General features: G+C 42.7%; 1 protein-coding gene across 1 annotated transcript; it reads right to left on the bottom strand.

Annotated features, from left to right (window-relative positions):
* Nucleotides 1–10,737: 10,737 nt before the first annotated feature.
* Nucleotides 10,738–15,795, bottom strand: LOC111963852 (prostaglandin E2 receptor EP4 subtype). Its single transcript, XM_023987404.2, has 2 exons — nucleotides 14,873–15,795; nucleotides 10,738–11,942 (listed from the first exon to the last, which is right to left on the bottom strand). The coding sequence occupies exons 1-2, from the start codon at nucleotides 15,662–15,664 to the stop codon at nucleotides 11,316–11,318; spliced, it is 1,419 nt and encodes a 472-aa protein (XP_023843172.1). The 5' UTR covers nucleotides 15,665–15,795; the 3' UTR covers nucleotides 10,738–11,315.
* Nucleotides 15,796–18,849: the final 3,054 nt, after the last annotated feature.

Below are 18,849 nucleotides of genomic sequence, written 5' to 3'. Positions count from 1 at the left end.
TGTGCTTTGGTATATGATTGTATATAATAAGTGTGTTAGCTAGCATGCACTGATGTAATGCTCACAGAAGCTCACCGCTGGCAGTTGTTTTCTGCGACAGATTTTACCATCGACATCATTAAGCCTTGCACAACTAACGTGCTGTTTCCTATTTGAATCACAGGTATTTACACGTTATATTTTGTATTGCATTTTGTTTATCCCCAGTATGAAAATGTGATGCAAGGGATTTTACCATCGACAGCCATCAACATCATTAAGCCCTGCCCTGTTTCCTATTGAACAACAGATAATAAATAAYGYTCAACTGGGACCACTGGCTGGGGTGGTTTATTTGAACTAAACACAACGCAAGGAGAGTACGATTAACATCTGTTACATATGGTCAGGTGAAAAGAATCGACATTTTGGAATGGACATCTCAGTYTCCGGACTTGTACCCGATTGAAAACCTGAGGGTGCAGATGAAGGATATCAAAGATTTGCAAAGATTCTGTATGGAGGAATGGTCTTAGATCCCTCCCAATGTGTTCTCCAATCCTATAAAACATTTTTGAAAAACGCTTAATGTGTTATCCACGCAAGGTGAGGTATTGAAAGGCATTGGAAATAACTGAGCAATTGTGTTAGTATAAAATAATACGTTACACATTGTTTTGAGCCTACAATATAGCTCAGTATTTGTATTATTTATTTTCTAATCTTTTTTGCTCATCTTTATGAAGGGTGCCAATCATTTTAGACCTGAATGTATGTTCCCTGTTTAAGCTTTGTTGTTTATATCAATGCTCTCTTGTTACTCCTATGGCATTTAAAAGACTGGTTTGGAGTGTATCCCCAATAAATGTTTTCTCATTATACACTTGAGAGCTCAACAGTCACTCATGTTGGTTAATCCTCCTGAAAAGAGCATCCTGTTGTGTTTGGAATATGTCTGTCAATCCCATTAACTCAAATACATTCAGGGTCGGTTTCCCAGACGGATTAGACATAATCCTGGACTAAAAATCGATTTAATGATGATTATCCATTGATCTTGCTCTTAAGTCCACGACTAGGCTAACCCTGTGTCCGGAAACTGCCCCTTATTTAAAAAGACTATCTCAAGTTATGAGATGTTTCAGAACGTCTTCGTCAGATGACCGGAAATGATCCCTTTGGAAAACTCCTCACTTGAGTCAATTGTGTCAGTCGATCTGTTAATAAAAAAAATGTAACCCTCGGAAAAACAAACCCCACAGAGAAATAATATTTCCATGTTGGGATTTGTGTGTCATGTGAGCCTACATAGGAGATGGGTGAGCTGCTAAAACAATCCAACTTTGTCCGGGAACGCCAGCAGCAGGCTAGCGCTGAAAGCTCTGTGCAGTCAGCCTGGACTGGCCATGCTGAAAAGCCTAGCAGCTTGAACAGTCATTGAATTTGAATGGCATCTTCTAATAGCAAGATTGTTTTCATGGGACACTCATAAAAGCCTGTTTTAGTCATACAAAACCCTATCAGATTGTTGTTAATACAGAGAGGCAGTGAAAGAGGGGAYGGGTTTCTGAGAGAATTAATGTGTCCTCCTTGGATTTATTCAATTAATCTTGTTGGATTCTAGCTTGAAATGTACTTATTCATGTTACCGTGCCAGAACTTAGTGATAACTTTACATCTATAAGAAATGTAAGTGTCTGGGGTCAAGGAAGGGTAAAGAGGAACTTGGTGTGCAGAAAGTTACTGAGTGATATGGAAAGTTACTGGGTGAGAAAAGGGAAGTACAGCAAAGTAATATTCTGTTCAAATATATTAGTGTCGAATATGAATGTTGCTAAGGAGGGAGGTGAAGGGAAACAGTCTGGTATCAGTTCTTGGAAAAGGCAGACCAGTTGCTAAGGAACCTGGACCATGAGGGATGTGGAACTCAACTCCAAGTCAACAGATGAAGAGAGAAGACCATGCTGGGATTACAGTCCTATCTCACACACACACACACACACACACATTTCACGCCCATGAGGGTCCTGGACCGAGGCAGGGCCATGACAATACCAGTAAGAGGAACCTACTGTGTATCTGCCTAACACCAAAGAACGATTGGTTATCTTAGGCATGCAAGGAGGTGACTCCGCCTAGTCGTGAGGTGTAAAGATGTGCTTGTGTGACTTGTATATTGTCTTTGCGGATGTATGACCCAATGGGGTGATTAAACTCAGTTTGAGCTTTTTCTAGTCATCCGTGAGTTTTTACTCCGTTCCGAACCTAACAATATTAAATAATATTTAGACAATTTCGTCATCTATGTCTCTTGTAACGGATGCAGAAATATATTTAATAGCAATGGCCAATTTTAAGCTTGATCCGAAAATGTGGTCGGAGGCTTCGTATGGAGTGTGACGCAATTGCGGTTTAATCCAGAGGCATGCAGAGGCCTAATGAAGCTCCATTAAATGATTTGTGTAGCTCTGCACTGACATGATTGGTTGACAGTAGGTGGGAGCGGTACGACCTGTATGAATACAAATTTACTTCCTTGACGACTTCATACTTGCTCTACTCTGCTCCGCTAGTATGAAAGCCCTGACGTCTGCATCGCAATAAAGGCTGTACGCCCACTTCGCTTTAAAGAATCCCTCTGACACCGAGCGTTATAACCTTTCACTAGAAAAAGGGGACCATGAATGTGTTGGTAACAGTCATTCATCTCGTAGGACTGAGTTCATTCCCCGGTCATGTGGGGGATCATTGGGTGGAGCTGTGGTTCCCACAGTGGGAAAGGTAACAGCTGTTTAGACCATGACAGTGCTCATAGCCTATTTAGTGTGAATTATATTCCTGTTTCTGTAACTGACGTGATGTAGTAACACTTTGTTTATGTAAATAATGAGAATGTATCCGTCTTACCTGTAAAGTGTACATCTAAAATAAATCAATTGATTACAAGTAACAGTGCAAATTTAATTGGCCTTTTTTTTGTGCCATATGCTAGATTTGGACACAATATACAGTATCTATTGTATTCACTCACACAGTGTAAGTCGATAAAGTAAAACTTGGTAGGCTACAAATGTTTTTTCACTCGTGGATGTACAGTACAGAAGCCTACATCCTACATTATTCAAAGAGTAAATCATTGCCACCCTCTACATGTTTTTCATTAGAAAGGTGCTGTTGTAGAAAGAAATGCCATTTCCTTATGATTGATCAGAGCCACAATTGCCTCTAAAACATCTCGGACAAAGCAGTTTTCTTCTGAATAAAACAGCAAAGCACAGGCAGCCAACCTGAACCAGTCTTTACAACTGACTACCTGTTCAAGGCCTCTCAACAAATACATTCTGGAGGATGTGATTGATATTGAACAATGATCTGTCACCTCCATTCCATGTATTCCTGTAATCTATTACCCCTGCCCTCAATGATCTGTCACTCCATCAGATGAATCCTGTAATCAGTACTGATGTTTAGTTGTAGCGCCATCGAGTAGGCTGGCCTGATCAATAACCTATTTGTTCAGAGGCCTTAATCAGGTAGTTAGGTCAGTAGTAAAGACTGGTTCAGGTTGGCTGCATGTGTTTTGCTATGTTTTCCTTTGACCTGCCTACGACCTTCCTCATCGAGCTCTGTGGGTGTTTCACTACTTCTCATGGCCATAACAGCTTTATGCAATGTTTGCCTATTGATAATAATGTCAGTCAAAGTTATCATGAGGTCAGGTAGTCAGTCAAAGGCTGGTCCAGGTTGATTGTGCTTTGCTGAGACCCCTTTCTGTGTTTACAAACATTGCAGCATGAGGGTACGTTGGTGGCAGAACAAGGAAAAGCCTCTATTTACAAATTGCACTTTTATTTAATTCATTTAACTAGGCAAGTCAGTTAAGAACAAATTCTTATTTTCAATGACGGCCTATCAGAAGGCAAAAGGCCTCCTGCAGGGACGGGGGCCTGGGATAAAAAAAAACTAAAATTAAAATACAATATAATATAGGACAAAACACACATCACAACAAGAGAGACAACACAACACTACATAAAGAGAGACCGAAGACAACAACACAGCAAGGAAGAAACACATGACAACACACCATGGGAGCAACACAACATAACAACACCATGGTAGCAACCCAACATGGTAGCAGCACAAAACATGGTATAAACATTATTGGGCACAGACAACAGCACAAAGGACAAGAAGGTAGAGACAACAATACAGCATGAGAAGCAGCCACAACTGTCAGTAAGAGTGTCCATGATTGAGTCGTTTAAGGAAGAGATTGAAATAAAACTGTCCAGTTTGAGTGTTTGTTGCAGCTCGTCGTTCCAGTCGCTAGCTGCAGTGAGCTGAAAAGAGGAGTGACCCAGTGATGTGTGTGCTTTCGGGACATTTAACAGAATGTGACTGACAGAAACGGGTATTGTATGTAGAGGATGAGGGCTGCAGTAGACATCTCAGATCGGGGGGAGTGAGGCCTAAGAGGGTTTTATAAATAAGCATTAGTCAGTGGGTCTTGCGACAGGTATACAGAGATGAGCAGTTTACAGAGGAATATAGAGTTTAGTGATGCGTCCTATAAGGAGCATTGGTGGCAAATCTGATGGCTGAATGGTAAAGAACATCAAGCYGCTCGAGAGCACCGTTACCTGCCGATCTATACATTTTGTCTCCGTAATCTAGCATGGGTAGGATGGTCATCTGAATCAGGGTTAGTTTGGCAGCTGGGGTGAAAGAGGAATGATTACGATAGAGGAAACCAAGTCTAGATGTAATTTTAGCCTGCAGCTTTGATATGTGCTGAGAGAAGGACAGTRCACCGTCTARCCATACTCCCAAGTACTTGTATGAGTTGACTACCTCAAGCTCTAAACCCTCAGAGGTAGTAATAACACCTGTGGGRAGAGGGGCATTCTTCTTACCAAACCACATGACCTTTGTTTTGGAGGTGTTCAGAACAAGGTTAAGGGYAGAGAAAACTTGTTGGACACTAAAAAAGCTTGGTTGTAGAGCATTTAACACAAAATCCAGGGAGGGGCCAGCTGAGTATAAGACTGTATCATCTTCATGTAAATGGATGAGAGCGCTTCCTACTGCCTGAGCTATGTTGTTGATGTGAATTGAGAAGAGCATGGGGCCTAGGATCGAGCCTTGGGATACTCCCTTGGTGACAGGCAGTGGCTGAGACAGCAGATTTTCTGACTTTATACACTGCACTCTTTGAGAGAGGTAGTTGGTAAACCAGGCCAAAGACCCCTCAGAGACACCAATACTCCTTAGCCGGCCCATAAGAATGGAATTGTCTACCGTATATAAAAAGCTTTGGTCAAGTCAATAAAAATAGCAGCACGATATTGCTTAGAATCGAGAACAATGGTGACATCATTGAGGACCTTTTAAGGTTGCAGTGACACATCCATAACCTGAGCGGAAACCAGATTGCATACCCGAGAGAATACTATAGACATCAAGAAACCCGGTCAGTTGATTATTGACAAGTTTTTCCCACAATTTTGATTAACAGGGCAAAGTAGAAATAGGCCTATAACAGTTAGGATCAGCTTGATCTCCCCCTTTAAATAAAGGACGAACTGTGGCTGCCTTACAAGCAATGGGAACCTCCCAAGAAAGGATAGACAGGTTAAAAAGGTTGGAGATGGGCTTGGCGATGATAGGGGCAGCAACCTTAAAGAAGAAAGGGTCTAAACCATCTGACCCAGATGTTTTTTGGGGGTCAAGTTTAAGGAGCTCCTTTAGCACCTTGGACTCAGTGACTGCCTGTAGGGAGAAACTTTGTAGCGGGGCAGGKGAAAAAGASGGMGAAGCATCGGGGATAGTCGCATTAGAAGGGGTGGGAGATGAGGAAGTGTTGRACGGGCAAGGAGGCATGGCTGAGTCAAATAGGAATTCTGACTTAATGAAGTGGTGATTAAAGAACTCAGCCATGTGCTTCTTGTCAGGAACAACCACATCATCAACATTAAGGGACATGAGCAGCTGTGAGGAGGAAAGTTTATTCTCCAGGTCTTTAACCGTTTTCCAGAACTTCTTGGGGTTAGACCCACAGAGAGAGAACTGCTCCTTAAAGTAACTAACTTTGGCCTTCCGGATAGCCTGAGTGCACTTATTTCTCATTTGCCTGAACGATAGCCAGTCAGCCTGAGTATGTGTGTGACGAGCCTTTCGCCAAATGCAATTCTTGAGGTGGAGTAACTCTGCAAGATTACAGTCGAACCAGGGGCTGCACCTGTTTTAATTCTAATTTTCTTTATGGGGGCGTGTTTGTTAACAATACCACTGAAAATATCAAAAACGAAGGTCCAAGCGTCTTCGACAGAGGGGATCAAGCTGATTTTATACCATTTTACAGAGGCCAGTTCATGAAGGAAGGCTTGCTCATTAAAGTTCTTTAGCAAGCGTCTACGACAAATCAGGACAGGCCATTTCACTGAGCAGCCAATACGAACACAGGCTGTGAAACAGTGATCACAAAGGTCATTACAGAAAACACCAGACTGATATCAGGATTATTTGTGAGGATAACATCGAGGAGAGTAGCCTTTTCTGGGTGTTTAGAGTCATGCCTGTTGGGATTGGTAATAATCTGAGAAAGATTTAGGGAGTCCCATTGCTTTAGGACTTGGTCAGGTGGTTTAAGAATGTCCCAATTTAGGTCACCTAGCAGGACACATTCAGGCTTAGTGTAAGGGGCCAGGAGAGAGCTTAGGGCAGGTAGGGTACAGGCCGGTGCTGATGGAGGACGATAGCACCCAGCAACAGTCAACAAAGAGCTATTTGAAAGTTTAATGCTTAAAACCAGCAAATCAAATTGTTTGGGGACAGACTTGGTGGAGACAACCGAGCACTGAAGGTGATCCTTCGTAAAGATTGCCACTCCCCCACCTTTGGAAGATCTGTCTTGCTGAAAAAGGTTAGAACCAGAAAGGTTAACATCAGTATTCAAAACACTCTTCCTTAACCACGTCTCAGTAATGACCAACACATCTGGATTGTAGCTGTGAACCCACACTTTCAATTGATCCATTTTAGCTAATAAGCTTCTAGTGTTAACGTGCAGAAAATCCAGGCTTTTACAAGAGCAGAAATCAGTGAAGCAGAATTGGGGCTAGCAACAGTAGATGGGCCAGGGTGTACATACACATTTCCAGATATCATCAGCAGTAATACAATCAAGGCACTGCAGAGGACAGGGAGAGCTCTGCAGTGCTGATTTATGACATTTGAATGTGCATTAGATGGCAACAAGATAATATTGTACAGCAATTTCATCAGGTATACATGAATACAAAACCCGGCGAGAGGTGGTTAGAATAGGATGGGAGGCCAATAGTCCATGTAACCAATAGAGAGTCAGAGTCTCGAGTGTGGGAACAAACATAGTCTGTCCCACGGTTGGGCAAAGAAAGTTTGTAGTCAACAAAGTATGCAGGAGTCATGAGGAAAATAGCAAAATGCACAAGAACAAAATTCAATATATAACAACTAGCTATTGTAAGCCATTTTAAGTTCAGAGTCACTCGTCCCAACAGTGTGTGTGTGCTGGAGGCGGGCGAAAGGTCGGGAGAGAGGGGTGAGTGTGGTGAAGGTACCTGTACCAGACAGGGGGAGACTGGCCAGGGCAGATCGCCAGGTGGAATCCATGCAGCAATGCTGTAGGAAATGGGAGTAGGTATCTCCCACTTGGGAGAAGCTTTTATTTCTGGAGTCAGATGTCTTGTAGAAAACGCCAGTGAATGATCGTTGAACAGCAGGAGGGGGCTTCAGAGGACGCTTCAAAGACTCCTGCCACTTGTTGGACCTTAAGGCCTCGACCCTTTTTACTTCACACCTTAGTGCTAATTGAATTTGTATCTGGTCTGTCGTTGCAAGCCTGGGAGCCTTAACTCAGCATTCAGTCCCCATAAAGTAAAATATATAATTGTAATGCACCATTGCTATTTTCTACATTGTAGAATAATAGTGAAGACATCAAAACTATAAAATAACACATGGAATCGTGTAGTAACCAAAACATATATTTTATATTTGAGATTTTTCAAAGTAGCCACCCTTTGCCTTGATGACAGCTTTGCACACTCTTGGCATTCTCTGAACCAGCTTCATGAGGTAATCACCTGGAATGCATTTMAATTAACATGTGTGCCTGGTTAAAAGTTAATTTGTGGAACTTGTTCCTTCTTAATGCGTTTGAGCCAATATGTTGTGTTGTGACAAGGTAGGGGTGGTATACAGAAGGTAGCCMCGTTTGGTAAAAGACCAAGTCCATATTATGGCAAGAACAGCTCAAATAAGGAAAGAGAAACGACAGTCCGTCATTACTTTAAGACATGAAAGTCAGTCAATCCGGAAAATGTCAAGAACTTTAAAAGTTTCTTCAAGTGCAGTCGCAGAAACCATCAAGCGCTATGATGAAACTGGCTCTCATGAGGACTGCCACAGGAAAGAATGAACCAGAGTTACCTCTGCTGCAGAGGATAAATTCATCAGAGTTACCAGCCTCAGAAATTGCATCCCAAATAAATGCTTCACACAGTTCAAGTAACAGACACATCTCAACATAAACTGTTCAGAGGAGACTACGTGAATCAGGCCTTCATGGTCGGATTGCTGCCAAGAAACCACTACTAAAGGACATTAATAATAATAAGAGACTTGCTTGGGCCAAGAAACATGAGCAATGGATATTAGACCGGTGGAAATCTGTTCTCTGGTCTGATGAGTCCAAATTTGAGATGTTTAGTTCCAACCGCTGTGTCTTTGTGAGACGCAGAGGAGGTGAATAGAGAATCTCTGCATGTGTGGTTCCCACCGTAAAGCATGGAGGAGGTGTGATGGTGTGGGGGTGCTTTGCTGGTGACACTGTCTGTGATTTATTTAGAATTCAAGGCACACTTGAGATGGTTTGGGATGAGTTGGACCGCAGAGTGAAGGAAAAGCAGCCAAGAAGTGCTCAGAATATGTGGGTACTCCTTCAAGACTGTTGGAAAATCATTCCAGTTGTAGCTGGTTGAGAGAATGCCAAGGGTGTGCAAAGCTGTCATCAAGGCAAAGGGTGGCTACTTTGAATAATCTCAAAAATAAAATATATTTTGATTTGTTTCACACTTTTTTTGGTTACTACATGCTTCCATGTGTGTTCTTTCATAGTTTTGATATCTTCACTATTATTCTACAATGTAGAACATATTAAAAATAAAGAAAAACCCTGAAATGAGTATGGGTACTGTATGTGTTCAAACATCTAAAATCACAATCATATTCCAATAGAAATCTATGTCAGAGTTTTGGTTTAGTTGTCATCTAAATATGTTATCACTTAGCTTTCAACCTTTTAAAAGCACAACAAAGTGCGAATGGGAATTCAATGTCAGATATTTTGTACTCATCAATTATTAATTTGTAGAGAAACTAGAATCAAAGCCAGACAGTCAGTGGCACAGATGGAACTATCTAAGCAGAAGACACATCTCCTTCAAATGTTGATATTTGGTTGCGTTGACAACCAAACACAACTCAATATCCAGTTTGTTTACAAATTCATATTTGGTATGTTGGATTCCCATCTCCATCTGAACCAAACATCTAAGTTAAAGATTTACACTGAACAAAAATAAAACGCAACATGTAAAACGTTGGTACCATGTTTCATGACGTTGTTTCAAAGGTACAAATTCAACATATTTTATACAAGGTTTAGCTATGTTGTAAAGTGGTTATCATGATGACATAATCCTGTTGTTGAAATTTCACTCTCAAAACAACAGTTTACGTAGATGACTTTTTTCAAATCCAATGTACTTTCCACGTAGATTCCACATTACAATACGTTGACAAATGATGTTGAAACAATGTTGATTCAACCAGGTTAAGACCAGTGTGAGGCCACTAAAAATATACTGTAGCTTTCATCTGGATTCACCTGATCAGTCTATGTCATGGAAAGAGCATAATGTTTTGTACACTCAGTGTATATCCCTTCCTACTGGTTGCTATTATTTCTATCTGATAATGTATGCACATTTAGGTGCAGGAACTCCTCAATAGTTTTGAGCTAATATTCTATAGGAGGTGCAGTAACTCAAGCAGAAGGAAATTCAGTTCCGGTGAGCTTCTTCCTAAGTCAAGTACTGTGTTTAAGTAAAAAGACAAACAATGTCCCGTTTGGAACACTGACAAGTAGAGCATTAAATCTGATTGGGTGGGCCTGGCTCCCAAGTGGTTGGGCCTGGGCCCACCAAAGCCCACCTGTTCCTAAGACCCTGGTGCCTCAGTGGGCACTTCGGCCACACTGAAAACACATCATCCAGTTTTGCAGTTCGCTGATATCACTTAATTGGGGGGGAAAGCAATGGACATGCACACATATGAAGCAGATGTGTCATTTGAACAAAACAAAAGACAAGCAATTTAAATAATCGTTGTTATTTCAACCATACAAGCTCAGTACAAGTAACAGAGTGAAATGCRCGGAATTATACGCCCAATATTCTTGCTTGATTTTTATACTTCAGGCATTGCTGTGGAGCTGCCAAGTTAACCAATATGATGCAAATGTTGATATGAAGCATACCGTTTCAATCCATCTTGTAACAATTTTAAATGGATACAAACTAACTGGACCTTCTCACAGAGAAGAAACATTTATTTTTTCATTAAAAATTCATTCATGTTATGGGACAAAGTTCACATTGTAGCCTAATGACTATTTACAGTATATCACAACGTTTGTAGTAGTGGAGGTCAGTGGTAAGCAACATTTTATACAGATAGCATTCTGACAGGCTTTCAATGGTTTTGAGTTCTTGAAAAGTGCAATGAAATCTCCTTATAGTCTTTATAAAAGTTCATATGACATTTTATGTTCATTACTGATGTGTGTGCTGGTATATTATATTGGTATTCTTGTAATAAGAATGTGACATATACAATAGATCCATCCATTTCAATAGATCCAATCTCCTACAATCCACTTTGGCACCGTGTTTCCATTTTGTCCAAACCCTAAACAGGACATCATGTTTCTGCTAGGCTGATGTTCCATTTTGGAGCATCACAGATGACCTCAAAGTTCGGAGAATAACACAATCCCTATAGAACGATAAGTATTTCTCCTCTTATCGTGTCAGCTGTCAGTAAAACCAACCGTGTGTTTGCACAGCTCCCAGAATTCCTTCACCTGTGAGTTCAGTTTATCAACGTGTATTTCAGTTCAACCCTTCAGAAGTCCCAACCTTTTAGGCTATTAGAAGTCCTAAATTCCCCTTACCTCTGTGACTTTTCTGTGTTATTAGCCACTCTGGCTGAGTTTGTGTTTGTGWCCGTCAGATGCATTTCTCCTGTAAGTTCAGTGTCTCGTCTGTAAATGTCACATGTAGAGTCTTGTCCTTTCGGTCCAATTGCACCCTGTTCAGACGTGAAGGGTCAACTGTCCCCTCTGACCTCATTGATATCCTGGGGCCCTTTTTGGGATCCTTTTGCATCCCCTTACCCGCTGGTGTCTGTTGGTCCTGGAGCAGGGAGCGCTCCACAGCAGGGAGGCTAGGTCTTCCCTCTCCCCCTGTCCCTCTAAACTCCCCCAACCCCCCTTTAGTCCCCTCCGGAAGGTAAAGAAATGTCTGCGAGGTGCTGATGACGTCCTTCAACTCGCGGGACACTAGTGACGGGGAGTCCAGGGACACGATGGACGAATTCCGATGACCTTCACCTCCACAGCAGAATTGACCGCTGACCCCTGAGCCCCGCCCCTGGCTGCCCAAGCGGCAGAACAGATACTTGATCTTCTCCACCAGCTTCAGTAGGACGGTCTTCCTCAGCAGGATGTAGATCCAGGGGTCAAGGATGGGGTTGACGGAGGCAATGCGGATGGCGTGGAGATCTGGGTTCTTCTCTATGGGAGTTGAACGGGCGTCAAATTCAATCCTGGACAGCTGGTTTACAAAAATCCGCAGCTGAGGGAGGAAGGAAGGGAGATGGACAGGKTTGAAGGGTTATTGGTTGTTCTGTATATTTATGAGGAGGATGTACATTGGAAGCTTCAATAGGTGTGTTCAATAGGACCTGGATAAGAACATCTGCTAAATGACTAAAATGTACAAAATGATAGAATTCCTATTGAATCCTGTTGAACTACTTTAATTAAATCCAATTGAAGTAGCGTTCAAGCCCGCTTTCTTCTTCAAACATGAATAACATTAATCTAAACCTAGCAGTTCTAATATACATACCGGACATACAGAACAAACTATCATGATTGAAAAACTTCTAACCTATTTGACTATGCTGTTGTAATGTTGGCATAAGATGATCATGTGCATTAGAGTGTACTAGGAGCAATAGTATCAGCCTAACAGGCAGTGGCACGGAAGCCTGGGCAAAGAACCAATGAAAACACAACCCCACTCCCYATGTTAATCATCAATCATATGAACGTCTCTGGCCATTGGCTCTCCCCTGGGTCCAATCAACCGCATTTCTGACTCACAATGTCAAAACAAGTGAAGTAAAGTAACTAGCCTATATGATAAGGTTGTTACTGGTAAATATAGTAGGAGGGAGAACTCTAAGGACACTGATTATTGAACTGCAGGGAAAGGGGGATACCTAGTCAGTTGTACAACTGAATGCATTCAATCGGAATGTGTCTTCCACATTTAATCCAATTCCTCTGAATCAGAGAGGTGCGAGGGGCTGCCTTAATCGATATCCACGTCRTCGGCGCCCAGGGAGCAGTTGTTATTCGGGGTTAACTGCYTTGCTCRAGGGCAGAACGGCAAATTTTTCCACCTTGCTGGCTCAGGGATTCAAACCAGCAACCTTTCTGTTACAGGTCCAACACTCTTAACTGTTAGTGTACATGCCGTCCTTACAGGGTCTCGTTCAGCTAGTCTTTTCATTTTTGTTTGGTGGAGTTTTTGAAGCTTGCAGGATGTACTGTAGTGGCTCGGTTCTTAGCTCTCAATCAGCGCATGGGGACAGCATATAGAACACAATAATATCTAATTATAGACCAACGGGTCTTCTTCAGACCTTAAGCCCTCAGTTTTATTTTCCAGGGGAGGGTTTTTGAAGCTTGCGGGATGTAATGTACTGTCTCTAGTGGATCTGTCCTTACATATAACTCTCAAATGCTGCATGGGGATGGTTTATAGAACACAATATATCATTGGTCCTCTTCAGAACTTTTGCCCTCAGTACCCTGTAATTTGTTTTTTCATTTTCTTTGTGGAGTGTTTTTGAAGCGTGTAGGAAGTACAGTCTCTAGTGATTCTGTCCTCTCGTAACTATCATGCAGTGCATGGGGACAGGATGGCTTATAGTATTCTTCGCACTGTAAAACCACAAAACGTGACACGTTTATAACGTAAACGTCAGTGTTWAAAACTTMAACATTAGGCATTTAGATTTGCCAATAAGTGTTCTCATCTTAAACACAGGCGTTTAAAATGCAAGATTAAACATGATAGTCRGCTTTTTCCTGTCAGTTTMCAATCAGGAGAACACCTACTGTATATCTCCTAAGTGWTCAGAKTTGAKAAACTAGTGTTTACTTTCCCATCGTCCTGTKTAGAGTGCATTTAGTCATTACAAAGTGACGTGACTTTCCATAACTTTTATTCAGGTCAGTGTAAGGAATGTCCGTCACCATACCTACATTTCAGCACTTAACAGGACATTTGACACAAGACATCTTTTCAATCGAGTGGTGTTGTTGTGACTCAACTGTGTTGAGTTAATTTCCGTYAACTCAAAAAAGATGTGGGAGGGGCCTCATTATCATATTTCTCAGCATGCTTTGTTGCCGTTTGATTTTTAGAATAGTTTGTTTTAATATATATGTTTCCTCATGTACATTCATCCTAAACACTCAGATCCTAAACATTTGGTTTTACAGTATGTATAGAGGACAGAGTTTGGTGGAAATGGTCGACACTGGCCGAGCAGTAGACAGACAGACGGATCCCATCAGAAACAAGTGGATGGTGTTACGTTCCCACAAGACAAACTAACAAGGAAAATATCACTGACAACCAAACCAGGGGTTCAAAAGGGGTTCTGACGGACATCCATGGAGGTCTCCACTGAAAGCTGACAAGCAACTAGGAAAATGTACCCTAAAATACCCCCCCCCCACCCCCCAGCAACAAGATGGACAAGCCAGCACAGGTGCAACACATACCCACCAACAGGGTGACACCACCAATCGATGAGCTGATGAAATCTGGATATTTCCATTTCTCAAGGTACACACAAACACACACACACACAATTAGCCTGTCTTCCTTATCTGTGTGCTAAATCACAAATACTTGTTATTCATGCTATCAAATTAGATATTCATCTAAAATATTATTAATCCAAGGGCTTTTCTTTAAGGTTTTGTTATCGTTATAGTTTTGTTACGGGTGACTTTTGTATCTAAAGATGAAAGCAAAAATGATCAATAGATCCATTATATTTATTTGTTCTTATTTTTCTCAAAGTAAGGAAATGTTTCTAATGGCAAGAGCGCCAGAAGTTGACATTAGAGTTAACATAGTAACAACACCTCAGCAGACAAGCGTCTGAACAATAACAGTGCAATAACACGTTAATTAATTACACATGAATTATAATCAAGCCTATCAATATCTTTCATTCGATTAGGAGCTAATTTACTACATATTAAACCATTTTCTTTCACGCACATTTTGGGCATGTTCCCTCCAATTAAGAATGCGTATGCTGACGCATAAAGTTGTCACAAATGACACCACACCAGAACGTTATCCATTCCTGCGCACACACAACGAGAGACACAAAAGAGAGACCAACATGTTGCGAAACTTTTWAAAAATCTGTCAAACTATTGCAAAACTTATTATGCAAGATGTCAACTTACCACCAACGGTATGGAGCAGATGAGAACAACCACGGAGGTAGCGATGAGCAGAATGACCATCTGGATCTCTGCGCCGGCCATRCGTTGGAAGCTCCGTCTGCGCCTCAGGTCCGCTATGCGTCCTCCCTGGTCCGTGCCCAGCGATGTTCTACGGATGAACCGCTTGTGCATCATAATCAGCGCCCCGCATACCAGCACGTTGCATATCACCGTGGCCAGGATAAGAAAGGAGCTCACCCCGGCGTACATGTAGGAGAAGGCGGCGTGCGTGGAGTCATTAGTCCGCCAGTCGATGAAGCACCAGGTCCCTGGGAACTGTTTATTCACTTTCCCCAGCCCCATGGCAGGCAGCGCGCAGAACAGCGCGTTGGAGATGTAGATGCCCGCAAGCGTCAACGCCGCAATTTTTTGGTCCACGTAATGGTTGTAGAAATACGCATGGTTTATAGCCAGGTATCTCTCTATGGACATGGCACAGATAATGCTGAGGCCGACTAGAAAGAAGAAGAGAAGGATGAAGCCGGAGTACTGACACAGTGACTCTCCACCCGGCCACTTCCCTTGCACATAGGTGGCGATGGTGACGGGGCTGGCCAGTAGCGTGCCCAAAAGGTCGGTCACTGCAAGCCCGCACACCAGGGTGTAAAAGGTGGTTTCCTTCTGTTCCTTCCGAGACTTTCGGAGCACCACGATGGCGATGACRTTCCCCACCACTCCGAATATAAACATAATCACCGGGATAGTAGGCTCCCGGGGCCCACTTGTCATCGTGCCGTTATTCATACCCGACATTATTCTGTAACTGTCTATGTGGAACGAAATAGTCAGTTCTTCATCAGTGTTCTCTCCCAAACCGTTGGCATGTAGGCGATACAGTTACCCTTTCGTTGGTGCGTGCTCTCCAAGTTGCTCAATAACGTGCAAATCCACCCAATTTCCATCATCTTATCTAAACGTTACGCACTCGAATAACCACTCTAACGAATGTCTCCGTGTCTCAGTGTACACTTTCGTCTCTTCTGTTAGTCGCTAACTTTAGGTTTTTGACTATCCGAAGTGTTTTTGTCTCAGGCGTTCTGCACACCGCGCTGCAGTGTTCAACATGTTCAACTCCTCCTCTGTCGTCGCTCSTTTCACTTGTAAGTTTGAAGCAGAGGCTCTGCACTATAGAAGGTGGAGCAGCTTTAAAGACGTCCTCCAGCGAATGTTTCACTTTTACTGTTGAAAAGCGATATCCCGACAGTGGAGGCTCCTCAGAGTAGGAAGGGGAGGACCATCCTCCTCAGTGAAATTTCATAAAAAATAAAAATAGTGAAACACTAAAAAAGTTAGCCTTTTTCATCAAGTAATTGATTAAAACACACTATTTTGCAATGAAGCTCTTTAGTAACTTCAACAGCACTCTCTGGGRGTAGCACCATGATGTAGGCGGAGAACAGCTAGCTTCTGTCCTCCTCTGTGTACATCGACTTCAATACAAAACCAAGGAGGCTCGTAGGCCTCACCCCCTTCCATAGACCTACATGGTAATTATGACCACTTCCCGGGGATGACCTCCAACCAATCAAAGCTTTTGCAGTATGAACTGACATGGTGTCCATCCAATCATAAGATTAGAATCAGAGAATGAACCTAGTGTGTTATATTGGGGTTGTGCCGCAGAGCATTATGGGGGGGTTATGTGTTGAGAAGCTTGGTGAGTTGATGACATTGTTGGATAGAGATTGAAAAGTGATGAGAATGAAAAGCTTTGAAAGGCTGGTCATGGCTCACATCAACACCATTATCCCAGAAACCCTAGACCCACTCCAATTTGATTAACGCACCAAAAGATCCACAGATGATGCAATCTCTATTACACTCCACACTGCCCTTTCCCATCTGGACAAAAGGAACACCTGTGAGAGAATGCTATTTAGTGACTACAGCTCAGCGTTCAACACCATAGTGCCCTCAAAGCTCATCACTAAGCTAAGGACCCTGGGACTAAACACCTCCCTCTGCAACTGGATCCTGGACTTCCTGACGGGCCGCCCCCAGGTGGTAAGGGTAGGTAACAACACATTCGCCACACTGATCCTCAACACGGAGGCCCCTCAGGGGTGCGTGCTCAGTCCCCTCCTGTACTCCTGACGGGTTGCATCACTGCCTGGTATGGCAACAGCTCGGCCTCCGACCGCAAGGCACTACAAAGAGTAGTGCGTACGGCCCAGTACATCACCGGGGCCAAGCTTCCTGCCATCCAGGACCTCTATAACAGGTGGTGCCAGAGGAAGGCCCTAAAAATTGTCAAAGACTCCAGCCACCCTAGTCATAGACTGTTCTCTCTGATACCGCACGGCAAGCGGTACCGGATCGCCAAGTCTAGGTCCAAGAGGCTTCTAAACAGCTTCTACCCCCAAGCCATAAGACTCCTGAACAGCTAATTATATGGCTACCCGGACTATTTGCATTGCACCCCCCACCCCCCTACGCCAGCCACTTTTTTAACTCTACCTACATGTACGTAATTACCTCGACACCGATGCCCACGCACATTGTCTCTGTACAGGTACCCCCTGTATATATAGCCCTGCTATTGTTATTTACTGCTGCTCTAATTATTTGTTATTCTTATTTCTTACTTTTTGGGGGGGATTTTCTTAAAACTGCATGGTTGGTTAAGGGCTTGTAAGTAAGCATTTCACTGTAATGTCTACACCTGTTGTATTCGGCGCATGTGACAAATAAAATGTGATTTGATTTGATTTGTGTTTTTGGGCATGTAAGAATTGTCTTTTAGAGGACATGAAGAGAGGGAAAGTTCCCGATAACAAGGGCAACTACAAGGAGCTTGCAGTGGTAATTGCACGTTACGTCGCTTTACTTGTTGAACATATGKAACTTTCAACTGTCTTTTCTGGGAGGTCGAAATCAATTCAGAATGATTTGATATCTAGGCTGCCTATACATTTCCAATCCAAAATGATTAATTGGAATGAATCAATCAACATAATAGTAATGACAGGTGTGAGTACATGTTTTATAAAGCCTACAGATGCATAGGTGTGCACGATGCAAATATGCAAGCTGTGAGTTCTATTTTCCATCAGTTGTCGTCTGTGTCTGGGTGGAGGAAATCCCCCTACTAATCTAGTCTAAATATAATCAAGTATAAGGTTGCTGCAGTGTGACAGAGTTTTCACCCAGGGCCAGGTTTTTTTTTGCAGGAGTTTTTTAAAACCAGTTGAACTGATTCTGAAGAACTCGCCCCATCATAGCCCTTATGAAACCTTTTACAACTAATGAATCACTGTCATACCTTATAGTGTCCAGAGTTTTCTTGGTTAGGTTAACAGATAAGGAAAAACTCTGGGACCTATGGTGGCACCAGTCTGCTTGCTGTTGTCGGTTATTGTCAGGTATGTGAATGATCAGGGCTTTATTCAGGAACATTTCTTGTGCCACTTTGATGTGTCAAGTGGGCGAGATGCACAGTCTGTGTTTGACTGAGATGTCTGAGTTTAACTTCATGGAGAAACTTGTTGTTCAAACCTACGATGGCACAGCTGTAATGGAATGTATCTGCTATTTGTATTTCCAGCTAAGTCCCCTCCTGTTCCCTGATTAAGAGGTGATGACTACTCGACTCCACTACCATTGTCAACTCTCTCCTGATATCAAGTTTCAGGTAAGACCCAAATGCAGAAATAACAATGTTTATTACAGCAACAGGGGCAGGCAAACGACAGGTCAAGGCAGGCAGGGGTCGGTAATCCAGAGTAGGGGCAAAGGTACAGGACGCCAGGTAGGGTCAGGGGCAGGCAGAGTGGTTAGGCAGGCGGGCTCAGACAGGCAAGGCTCAAAACCAGGAGGGCGAGAAAAAGAGAGACTGGGGAAAAGCAGGAGCGGAGACAAAACTCTTGTTGACTTGACAAACAAGACGAACTGGCACACAGACAAATAGAGAATACAGGTATAAGTACCCAGGGGATAAT

This window comes from Salvelinus sp. IW2-2015, linkage group LG5 (assembly GCF_002910315.2).
Source record: "Salvelinus sp. IW2-2015 linkage group LG5, ASM291031v2, whole genome shotgun sequence".
In the NCBI taxonomy this organism is placed as follows: Eukaryota; Metazoa; Chordata; class Actinopteri; order Salmoniformes; family Salmonidae; genus Salvelinus; species Salvelinus sp. IW2-2015.
This window is presented reverse-complemented; position numbering and strand designations above follow the sequence as displayed.